General features: G+C 34.8%; 1 protein-coding gene across 1 annotated transcript; it reads left to right on the forward strand.

The window, feature by feature from the left end:
- The first annotated feature begins 546 nt into the window (after positions 1-546).
- On the forward strand, positions 547-4,808 carry LOC123547936 (fibropellin-1-like). Its single transcript, XM_053552039.1, has 7 exons — positions 547-778; positions 1,092-1,214; positions 1,430-1,521; positions 1,713-1,835; positions 2,235-2,887; positions 3,997-4,102; positions 4,348-4,808. The coding sequence occupies exons 1-7, from the start codon at positions 701-703 to the stop codon at positions 4,589-4,591; spliced, it is 1,419 nt and encodes a 472-aa protein (XP_053408014.1). The 5' UTR covers positions 547-700; the 3' UTR covers positions 4,592-4,808.
- The last annotated feature ends 7,806 nt before the right edge of the window (positions 4,809-12,614 follow it).

Genomic DNA, 12,614 nt, shown 5'->3' on the forward strand with positions numbered 1-12,614 from the left:
ACTGACTGTAAAACGGGAGGGCGGTGATTTGTATTAGGAAAGTAGAACTGAATTTGAAACACGTGTTAATATACTGAAATGTAATGGCAAATTAATTTGGTAATGTTCTTTTTTATTTTGTTTGTTTGTTTTTGGGTTTAACGCCATTTTTCAACAGCATTTCAGTCATGTAACGGCGGACAGTTAACCTAACCAGTGTTCCTGGATTCTGTACCAGTACGAACCTGTTCTCCGAAAATAACTGTCAGCTTCCCCACATAAATCAGAGGTGGAGGGATTTCAGACACAATGTCATTTATCAAGTCGTCACGGAGAATATATGCCTCGCCCAATGATTGAACTCACAAGACCCCACGATCCGCAGATCTGCACAGCTAAGCGGGCGGGCTTTGTTCTTTTTTGAATATGACAATTATAAGCACAAAATCACATATGGTAAACTTGTGTTTTAATGACGTGAAGTATATTTGATGTGTGTCACATACATAACAGGTTTCATTTACAACGCTGCCCTCATTATGATTTTTACGAAGTTAAATCTAACTGAATTTTACTCATATGTCCACGAGCCTTCTTGAACGAAAGATTTAAATAGTTATATTTTGTCGGGACTCAATATGCATGAACATTTTTAGTCTGTTGTCGACACTGAATCTAAAAAATAGAATATCGTCAAAAATTCAAGTGGAAAATGCATTAAATGCTTTTCATTTGGCTAAAAAAGCAAAGAAGGATGAAGAACTTGAATACTTTAATCTCATGGATAGCTTTAACTCAGGTATGATTCGCGGTTAACTTTACATAAATGATACACTGATTAAAAGAAATACTATGTATAGTCATTGCTAGGAAATCGCTTAACAAAATTAATTTTCAGGGAAATATGTGACTCTGAAATTTAAACATTTTGGCCCACAGAGAATGGATCTTAAAAAGATAGACAATCAATACAGAGATGATTTTTAAAGAACAAATATATCATAGTCAGTTGTTAAACTGAGTCTTTCCGTGCTTCACAAAAAAACCTGTTCACGAATCGCGCATGTATGCTTCCTGGGAAAAAATATTCAAACGTTTTAATCATTTTTTAGATAATAAATGGAGCGAATGCATTACCTGTACAAAACATTAAACATTGCGGTAACCTGACATGCTTCAACAATGCAAACTGCGATGCTGCAAGACAAAAATGCGTATGCCTATCTGGATATGTGGTAAATCGTTTTTTCCATTAGACAGGTGCGTGTTGTTAAATTCTTTGCTACTTTACATGTAACTTTAATTATGCCATATTAAACTATCACATAATTTATATCCCCCTGAAATAAACATCATTTCGTTGACTGATATGCGTACTAGTATCCACAGGGCATTCAATGTAGAAAATGCTTGGTCTTATTTCAAACATGTTTCTTTGTACAATTTACAGGGAACAACTTGCCACGATGATTTTGACGAATGTGGTATCGGAAATCCCTGCATGCACCGCGGAATTTGCCATAACACTATTGGAAGCTATAGGTAATTAAACGACTGCGTTTGTACATCTTTAAAAATTATTTCTCTTTGTCTTCACAGATAGTTATAAAACTTTATTGACAGAAACTCTATTGCGGGATAATCTTAGCATTTTATAAAACTGACACATTAGATTGAAAAAGATAATGCATGCAATCTGGTTACTAATATGCATGTACGTATTCATGTTTTAGATGCAAGTGTTTGGAAGGTTGGTCTGGAGATATTCACTGTGAAATAAAGGAAAATTTGACAGATGTTCACAAGTGCATATCGGGGTGGATAGGAGAATGGTGCCAGGATCAATGTATAAACGAGTAAAGTTTATAATTTTCTCGGTGTCAGGAACTCGTTATGAATGTGTCAAATATTGTTGGGCTTATATTCAAATAACAAGTGCCAATGGTCACCCGTACACTTATTTATAAATATAATATAGAATTAGCCGACGGCTTTATACATAGTGAATTTAAGTAATTAGTTTGTTGTGACAATGACAACTAGCGCATTTGCACCAATGGTGCGGTCCTCTTTTTTTCCAGATTTGGAACATCCTTGTTTTAAGAGATTGTTCATCGTAGAAACAGTCTAATGCAAAAGAAATGGTAAAATACGATTATGTGGTAAAACAAAACAAAGCGATAAATTTTACTGTTGCTCCTATTCTGACATTAAATGTTTAAGAGGCAAATAATATACTTCTTTCACATTTTCAGTTCAATGTGTCGACCAACAGAAGTTTGTACAAAGCGAGGAAGAGGACTTCGCTGCGTTTGCGCTCCGGGATGGCATGGTATTAATTGTTCGGCTGACGTGAACGAATGCTTGAACAATCCATGCCCAAATACCCATATTTGTATAAACACATTAGGTTCATTTGAATGTCAATGCCCGTCTGGCTGGAGAGGGAGAGACTGTGGTGAAGATATTGACGAGTGTTTGATGTATCCATGTCAGCACTCCTCAACATGTACGAATAAACAAGGGTATTACAACTGCACATGCACACAAGGATGGAAAGGGGATAACTGTACTAACGACATTGATGAGTGTACTTCAAACCCGTGTTTAAATGTGAAAACAAAATGTTACAATTCGCCGGGATCATTTGAATGCAAATGTTTGCATGGATGGGGCGGTATTAACTGCGCGGATGATGTTGATGAATGTAAAATACTTCCATGTTTGAATTCAGGGACATGTTTTAACACTCCTGGTTCCTACAAATGCAAATGTCACGATGGATGGCAGGGAGATAAATGTGGTGAGGATATCAATGAATGCGAAAATAATCCATGCAATATCACATCCTCTTGTGTCAATAGCCCCGGATCTTTTACGTGTTGTAAAAGCCAGATGAGCCCAAAAGGTAATGTATTGTACTCTGTGCATCGTTTGAGGGAAAACATTGATACTAAAATAACAATTACACTCACTAAATGTGACCTGAAGAAGGTCAGATATAAGCTTTTTGACACGAGCTTTGACGTGTCAATCAGAATGTAGCAATAGTCTCAAAGTCCTTATTATACTTGATAGAGTCAACTATTTTTTTCCTTTATCAGCATGTTTGCTGCCGGAAGATATTCTTTGAGTAAATGACAAATAAGGAGTGTCATAATTTGTCTCTAAGTAATAAACATTTTTTAGGTGTATTTCTTTACCTTTTTTACGAATCGCTTGTACATTACGCTCCACAAAGTTTGAAAGAAGTCCACAAACGTATCACAGTTTCCTTACTGAAAATAAAGTAGTACTAGAATTTTCAGGAATGATTAAATACAGGAAAATTTGAAAGTATGCCAAACCCGAGAAAGGATTACACAGCTTGTGATTTTATTTAGAATTTGCCATCGCTTATAAAATACGTCTAAAAATAATCTATATTTTAGACTCTTAATAAAATACACTGTGTGAATCATAATATATATATATGTATACAACAGCTGCAACTTGGAACAGAACATTGATTACAATCTTACAAAGGATAGTATAGAATTATAAGACTATCTGAAGCTTATGACGTTGTCAAGCCAAAAAAGGCAGACTAAATTTGATTCAGTCTGCTCATGAGCGCAACGCAACTAAAAGACTTTACAGTGGCTTAGACGGAATTCTAAGCTTCCATTAAATAGAATAATGATCTCAAAGGATCACATTCTCATCCATCAGAGCTTCGTCAAAACTCCGAGAGGGAACCATGTTAGTTGTGGTTCTTTCACCTCTGGTATACGAGAATTAAAGAACCACGACTAACAACACATCAAGTCAAATTATAGGCGACAACATACAGCAAATTCTGTAGATACCGATGTATTTTAGACGCGAGTATTAAACCGGTTCTCAGAAAAGTCAATATGGGTGCCAACGTATTGAAATACAACGCTCGGCGTGCATAATGATGCATGACTGTCTACGGTCACTTACATTGTCAAATAAAATAATTTAATACTTTAATTATATCTTACTTATTTCCAGGAAAATTCGATACCAGTGGAAAGAAAATCATCTTATTTGTTTTACCAAGTTCATTAATTGTGGTGTGCAGCATCGTAGTCTTCCTTGGAATCATGAAGTACAAATGGTAAATAGTCATTTTATATCAAACAAAAATGATTTTCCGAGTCATGTTCCTGAAGTCAAAATATGAAACCTTGGCGGGGCAGATTAATGGGAGCATTTTCAGATAATGAAAAATGAGTTATTATTTACAAGGGAAATGTTATATTTATCAAATTGTTAAAATTATTTTCTGGTTTAATAAGCAATAATATAGTCTACTGATTCTGGTTTGTTTTAGAAGTTACAATTTGTGATAGACTTTTATAGGAATGCACGCCGTGATGTTATTAGGGTAGCACCTAACAACACAGACAACGTTAATATGAAAGGCAAAGAAGTGTTACAAAAACAACCGCAGCAACAGCAGCAACAGCAGCAGCAGCAACAACAACAACAGAAACAGCAACAACAGAAAACCAGGAACAACAACAAATCACAATATCATACTATTGTTGTGAAAAAGATTTACCGAGAGGAGAGACGTTTTGTTCAGCCTAAATGGAACTTTTGATGTAGACCTGACTATAAAACAAGGGAGAAACGCTCCTTTGGTTTATTACACTGAATATCAATATAACAAGTTACAATCTTCACCATATGCGTTGTACTGTTTATATATCTCAAACCTATGTTAAATTTTGTAACTACGCGTGATGAACATTGTAACCAGTATTCGCAATACATATTTTCCTACAAAAGACGTTTTTATTCCTAGTTAACTCATTCATAGTTTCAACTTTAGACACTGACTGTGATTAGATAGATAGATAGATAGATATATAGATAGATAGATTTATTTCTGTGTACAGTTTACATATTTATGGCAATATATATAGATACATAGAGATAACAATGAACAAGTATGCATGTTAGATAAAACCATGTCATATACATTATAACATAAAGGATGACATGAAAAATATATAGAAAATCATCTCTTATTTGAGTTACATGTATTTCCATTGTTGTCATTGTGTAGTATAATATGGTATGACACGGGAAGACATATCACACAAGAAAGAAAGACTTAGATTATCATAATTCATAGATAGAATTATAACGGTCTAACATTATCACAATAGATGGATAAAAATTAAGTATTATATATTATCTTATTTATAAGTCTGTTAATATTCTTAAAATGACAGGTGATTTACCTACATGCCCTTCGTTTTGAATAGTCCAGGTTGGTTAAAACGTTTCTTGAATATATCTATAATTAAAAATAAATAAATAAAGGATGACGTGCTAAAAAATTGTCGAGTACATGTACTATGTAATAGAACAAAATGCCCAACTTGCAACGCACCAGTAAATATGATTGTCAGCAAATTTTGTACTCCGCGTTACATCGTATAGCGGAGTACCTTTGTCCTAGCGTTATTATCTTTCAAAACCTGTTTTGAATGCTCGAGTGATTCGAGATCAGATACAAATAAGATTTTGGCGGTAAGAAATTAGTTCTAGCGATTCACTCTGTGCGGTGACATCGATACAAGCTGGAACAATGGACACCTCGGACCGCAGCAGTTTTGATGATCGATGGAGAATGGAAAATTCTAGAACCAGGCTATGATAGACGACAGGATGAAGGCGTCTTTAGAGGAGCACAAAACTTCAATGCTTACAGATATGGAGTAAATGCTAGAAAAGATAAGTGGAAATTCTAATTTTGAGCAAATGAATAAGATTTCAAGCATACTGATAGGCACACAAACTTTTAAACGGAAGTCAAATAAAGAGCAATTTAAATACAACTCCAAGGTTAGCATCGCTCCAGATGAGGCAGATCATTTGATATAATCAAACAAATTGCAGGATTTCAGACAAAAGATGGCTGAAGGTATTCTTAAAGTTTTATATTAGTTTTTTAAAAATGTCATCGATTCAGATGCACGGGAAAATATTGTTTAAAATGTACCGGTAAGCAGACGATCGATAAGAAGATAAACGCTATGATTACCTAAAGCAAGGCTTCATTGTGTATTTAATAGTTCACTAGGCACAGTTTAGATTTGTCAACGTTAGTCACATTTTATTACCGTTATAGACATATAGAACATATACATATAGAGAGAGATAGTCGCTAATATTTGCATTTATTTTCAGCAAAAAAAATGATATCTCATAGACAAAAGCTCATACGCTTAGTGGACTCGTCAGAACTGGGGTGGAGGGTAGTAAACGAGTATGAATCCAACCCATTAGCCAGCGATTCCGACGATGAAAAAAGGATTTACAAGGCTTAGACGAGGGAGAACAAAAAGTTAAAAGTCGGAGAAAGCTAAGATCATGGCCATACCGGAAGCCAACTACAGCATCGGCTGGCAATGTACAAGGTTCTAATGCTACACAACAAGCGCCTCGTAGACAAGGATTGTGCTTCGCCTGCGGGAAGCCAGGCCACTGGAAAGGATCGTCGGAATGTTCTGCGAACAGTTCCAATAATAAGTAGTTTTATTAGTAATAATTTTCAAACTGAAAATTTATTTCGGATTTAAGATCCAGATGTCTCATTTTCACAAAGAGATAATGAGGTGAAAGAGAGTGACGTAATTACTGTACAAAGTAGTTCAGAGCAATCGTCTCCGGTAGGTAGACTGAAGCAAAATTTGTCAAATGGAGAGAGGCTTCAGACAGTACATTTATATTAGATGTAGTAAAATATGGCTACACGTTGCAGACAATATTGTTTTAAAAACAGAAAATTCATGTTTTCTTGAGCACGAAATTGAAAATCTCTTGCTTAAATGCATAATAAGTGAAATTGAAAGTATTCCTTATGTAGTCAATCTTTTAACCGTAGCCTACAATAGAAATGGAAAACCAAGGTTAGTCTTAGATTGTAGACACAATAATCCTTCTTTACACCAGTTCAAAGTGAACGTTAAAGACATAAAAGTTGCAGAAACATTATTTGACAAATACTCTTTCCTATTTACTTTCGATCTGAAAGGAGCATATACCATGTAGACATTTTTCCAGAGCACAGAACATATTTGGGGTTTTCATATTCTAGATCAGGACATACAAAGTATTATGTTTAAAATTCTTTACCATTCGGTATAAAAACAGTTGGAGACATATTTACGAAACTTCTGAAGGTAGTTGTTACGTTTTTAAGAGCATCTGGACATAAAGTTATTATGTTTCTCGATGATGGGATCAGTGGTAATTCAGATTATGAAAAAGTTTGCGCTCAAGCGAGTTTATCATGCAAACGTTGGTTTGCTGACGTAAAGTGTAATTGGGTATCGACACTTAGGTTAGTTCGGCTTGGGCATGTTCTAGATATGGCACAGAATATAATTTTTATATCATATGAAAGATTAGAAATTACATTAGATTCCTTGATATATCAGGTATGTCGAGATAGATAAAATATAGTTCCAGTAAAAGTGTTGGCCAGAGTAGTCGGACAGATGATATCATTACAAAGCGTAATAGGTAACAAAGTTCGTTTAATGACAAGAGAGTTGTTCAATTTTATCAATGCAAGAGCCAGTTGGAATGCTCCTGTTAAAGTTACGGATTTAGTCATGAATGAATTACAGTTCTGGAGAAACAATGTAAATATATTAAACAGAAAAGGGAGACAATTAAACGAAAATCATCTGTGTCTGTATAGAATATTTGTCGATGCCAGTGCATTTGGCTATGGCGGGTATGTAATAACGTAGAAGTAAGTAGTTCAGTAGAATGTATGTCATCCTCGAAAGTGGACTTCTTAGCTAACAAAGAGTCCCTAGAAGTGGACTTATTAGTTTACAAATCGTCCCCGGAAGTTGACAGTTCAGTATCTGATTCATTCAGAGGAACCAACAGGTTAGTTAATACTTTGTCATCTGAGGCGGGTGTGGAGATCAGTTGTAGGTCTCCGGAAGTGGACAGTTCGATTTGTGATAGGTCACATGATGCGCGAGTTGAGTTCAGTAGTTTGTGCCCGGAAGCGGACAGTATCGCAAGTGTAATGTTTCCAAAAGCAGATAAAACGTTAAATTGTATGTCCCAGGAAAATAATGAAAAAGCAGATTATCTCAGTAGATGTTTTGACTGTGATGACTGGTACATTAGTCAGAATGTATTTACTTATTTAGAAAGTAAATGGGATTCACATAATGTAGATAGATTTGCGTCACATTTAAATAAAAAAATGTGCAAGGTTTTATTCACGTTGGTTGGTTCCAGGCACAGAAGCAATTGATGCCTTAGTTCAGCCATGGGGGCAAGATATAAACTGGTTGGTTCTACCACCAAGGCTGGTTACAGCTTGCATTAACAAGTTAGTAGTAGAAAACGCTACGTGTTCATTAATTATTCCGATTTGGAAGAGTGCGCCGTTTTGGGCATGTTTGACAAATGATGATGGAAATTTTGTGAAGGAAACAAAAAATTTGAAACGGACAAATGTCATTTTATTACAATCGGGAAACAATGCTAAAAATCAATTACCATTTGAATTGCTAGCTTATTTGAACAATTCTCGAGTACGCCGCTACCAGCTTATTTGAACAATTCTCGAGTACGCTTCCTGAAACAACAAGCTTATCTTCAAGAGAAGCAATATAGTGTCGCATTATATCATAAAAGTAACAAGTCTTCCAATTAATCGAAGAATATGATAGTCCGAAATGGTACCACCAAAATAAAATTTGGTGACTGTATGCAATGTATAATGCACACTTGTCTGCATCCTGATTGATAAAAGCTTACAAATGAACCTTCTAGTCTGTATTAAAAGTGATACACAGGTGGAACAGTCAATGAAAAATTAACTCCTTTTATCGATGTTTCATATAGTCTAGTTACCTGAAACAGGTGGGCACCAGAATCAGTGTATTTTGTTTAAGCACTCGCCTTGCTTGAACAGAGTTTCATAGTTTACAAACTTATTACTTGCATCTGCAACATGTATCTAAAACAAAGAAAGTAGCGGTAATTAGAAATAACCATGTGCACATTTTAATCAATTGCTTATTAGATTCTACGCCTGTTACAAAATATCCTCCAGTTTCTCCATATTTAACCAATTGGAATAAACATTTGTGGGACATAGATTCATCCTCTGCTGAATTTATAAACAAACATTCAAATAAGATACTGTACCCTGAATAAGTGTACAGGGCATTCACAAAATTATATCATCTTATATATTTTCCTTGTAAAAATACTGTTTTACTTCAATTTGTTTTCATATGTGAATGTAAATGAATCTTGTCTTTATGCCACACATAATAATATTTAAATTGAATGGATGCATCTTAGTTTTACATTTATTAACTTATTTGTTAGAAATTGTAACTACAAAGGATGTCACCATACCATGTACCACTGTGAGGCTATTTAACGTATACTGCCTGTACTAAGACTATTAATCTAACTTGACAAAAACGTTACAAATATCTAATACATGTACTAGATTCAATAGCGTGACCAGGAAGAATCGCTTCATGTCAACTTTAATTGTTTGACATAAACCTAACAGTATGCACTGGGAGTACACTGATTCTGCTGTCTGTACTTAGGTAAACCTAACAGTATGGACTAGGAGGACACTGATTCTGCTGACTGCACTTAGGTAAACTGCTTAATATGCGAGCCGTATTACTAAAGAAGCTCTTCTTTGAAAATCAAAGTTGATTTTGAATAATTTGAATGTCTTTAGCATGGACATGTACATAATCCATATTAGTATTTCATCTTAGTTTAGATAAGTGTACAAGCGACGAAACCTTATTCCCACCAATATTGGTAACTCTGTGCTACATTGTACTGACATGCTTAGTCATTTCTTACTTGGGCGGCATGAGTGCGCAGTTTTAAAGCATTCGCTTACCATATTTTTACGGGAAATGTTTGAAAATAAGTTTCATTGTCAGACTTCCCATATCAGCCATATAGCAACTATCGTAGCAAAATTGATTCTCCAAACAACGGTTACCTCTTTTTAGATATGTTAAACTGGTTTATTAAAAACAATCTACTTTTAGTAAGTATATATATATTGTGATCGTTTAACTCGACAAAACACACAAAAAAACGTATTTTGCCTGAAATAGTTTAATTTAAATCGTTATCTAAATTCAGATTAAACACCCAAGTTTCGCACAAAAGCACAACTTCATTACCGATTATTGTGTCGTATCTTTTAGATGAAATAACGTAGAGCGGGTGTCTGTAATCCCGAACAGGGGGTAATTCCGAACACATTTTTCCAATGACATTTTTGTATTCTTGAAAGGCACCAATCTAATCCACGGCGTCACATACATGATAACAACGAATTCCATATCATATTGTAATGAATGCAAAGTTTTGTCGCGCTCCTTTTCAAAGTAACAGACAAGAATTTATACAACAGCTTGCATGCATGTCGTTCTTACCTGTTTTCGTATTTTGATGTAAGTAGTATGTAAGGATCTAAAAGTATTGTTTATACCGCTGACAATGTTTTGATGGAATTCTTACATCACAAGTGTCCCATGGGAAGGGAGTTCACTGCATTTCTCATTATAGAAAACGTTGAAAGATCAAAGAAGCCGTTCGGAATTAGACACACTTGTTAATTAATGTGAGGCTAATTCCAAACAATCGATGTATGAGGAACAGTTTATCCAAAATAAGTATATATAAAGACTTATACTATATTTGAAGCAAATAACTAGAGCTAGATTATAGATAAATAAATAAGTTGATAAATAAATATATATATAAAATAAAGAAACAGTAACAAATAAATAAATCTACTACTTTGTAAAATGAGTTCAACTTCCTTTCATTCATATTGGCTTGTTTTAAACATGTGCACTCTGGTAGTGGAGGCGGCGACTCATGTAGCAATAGCATGAGCTTGTCAAGAGTTGCAAGCAAATTTTGGGTGCCAAGACAACCCTGCACGGTCCACGTTACTGCTATGCATGTGAAAAAAACCCTACATGCACCAATTGTGGATGCAGATTTCACCCTAAATGTGTGGCAGATGAATTATTGGGCTATACAGACGAACTTCCGTTTGAATGCAAATACTGTTAATTTAAACACAGATACTAAGACATTTTTAACACTGCACACTGCATCATGTATAAGGGTGTTAATACCATATTAAATGTTTCGGACATTAATCATGTAGAAAGTTGTCAGATGTTGTGCTGTGCCTCTGCAAATTTTGGTTTAGATACAGATGCTCTGTAAATTCCAGTTATGTGTTTTGTTTTATAAAGTTTCTTTGTTAAAAATGCAAGTAATACCGTAAAGAATGTCTTTGTTTATCACTGTAAACAAACAAACATTCTGTTTTTAAGAAGTTGGAACTGTTCGGAATTAGCCCCCCTGTTGTTCGGAATTACCCCCTCTGTTCGGAAATACAAGTCCAATAGGTAATATCTTCAATACACTCTACTGACAATACCTGTATTCTTATATAGTTCGGAATTATACACGCTAAATCAGCTGGAATCACTCTATAAACAAGTTGTATTTAAATGGCAATATAAGTGGGTATTTCCGAACATTCAACATTACTGCTTAACTGTTCGGAAATACCCACACCCGCTCTATTATAACAATTGCTAATATTTTAAGATAACATAAAACTGCATATGTTAATCAAGAAATAGTTTATAGCAAAACAGTGTTTAACACTATTTACACACGATGGGCGGTTATACGTCGAGCGTAATAATTTCACGAAGGCGTAGCCCGAATGAATTATTTTATACGACGTATATCTTTAATTGTAATAAATAAATTTGATAGAACTGTTTCTTCGCGTATGTATGGCGCCCAAATGGTAGGTCGTGTCGCTCCTTAGATTATATACGCCTGGACCGGAAATGGCAATACGTCTTGCAGAATAGTTCTGTTAGAGCTCAAAAGATGTCGAATTATTTTGCACAGCGAAATACCAACTCAGTGTGTGTGTAAATTAATCATGTCAGTTGTGCTATGTGACATTTATCTTAAACTTGTTTCAGTAAAATATTTGTTCAAATGTGAAAGCGCTATATAGCGCTAAATATCACGTCGATATGATGCCGACATAATATCGTTGAGATGATTTAAGCATTGCCTGGTCATATTAGATTAAACGTTAATACACGAAGTAAATTAGGACACTTATTGTAAGTTCAAAAGAACACCCTTCATTAAGTCCCAATAAAGTTGACTAAGTTTATTAATTCAGACCAAACAAGAATAGCTCGACCAACAGTAGAATACGTCTTCTCTTGCAACAAAATAATGTAGTTATTTTTTATTATTTCGGCCGGTCAAGTTTAAAGACAAAGAAAATCTCCTTTATAAGTGCCCCCCCCCCCCCACACACACCCAAATACCAGACTTTTTAATGCCCAATATACAAGATCCTGTCTGGTCCAGTCTGATAAGGGTCCATAAAACCCCTGTAGACTTGACATGTAGCCTAATTATTGTCAGAGAATCATAAATTTTATTGCCTACAGATAAATTGGTTATTTCCTGTGTTTTGCATTTTATTGATTGAAATGCTGTTTTTGCTTTTGTTTAGAATGTACACA

The sequence above is a fragment of the Mercenaria mercenaria genome, chromosome 9, assembly GCF_021730395.1.
Source record: "Mercenaria mercenaria strain notata chromosome 9, MADL_Memer_1, whole genome shotgun sequence".
In the NCBI taxonomy this organism is placed as follows: Eukaryota; Metazoa; Mollusca; class Bivalvia; order Venerida; family Veneridae; genus Mercenaria; species Mercenaria mercenaria.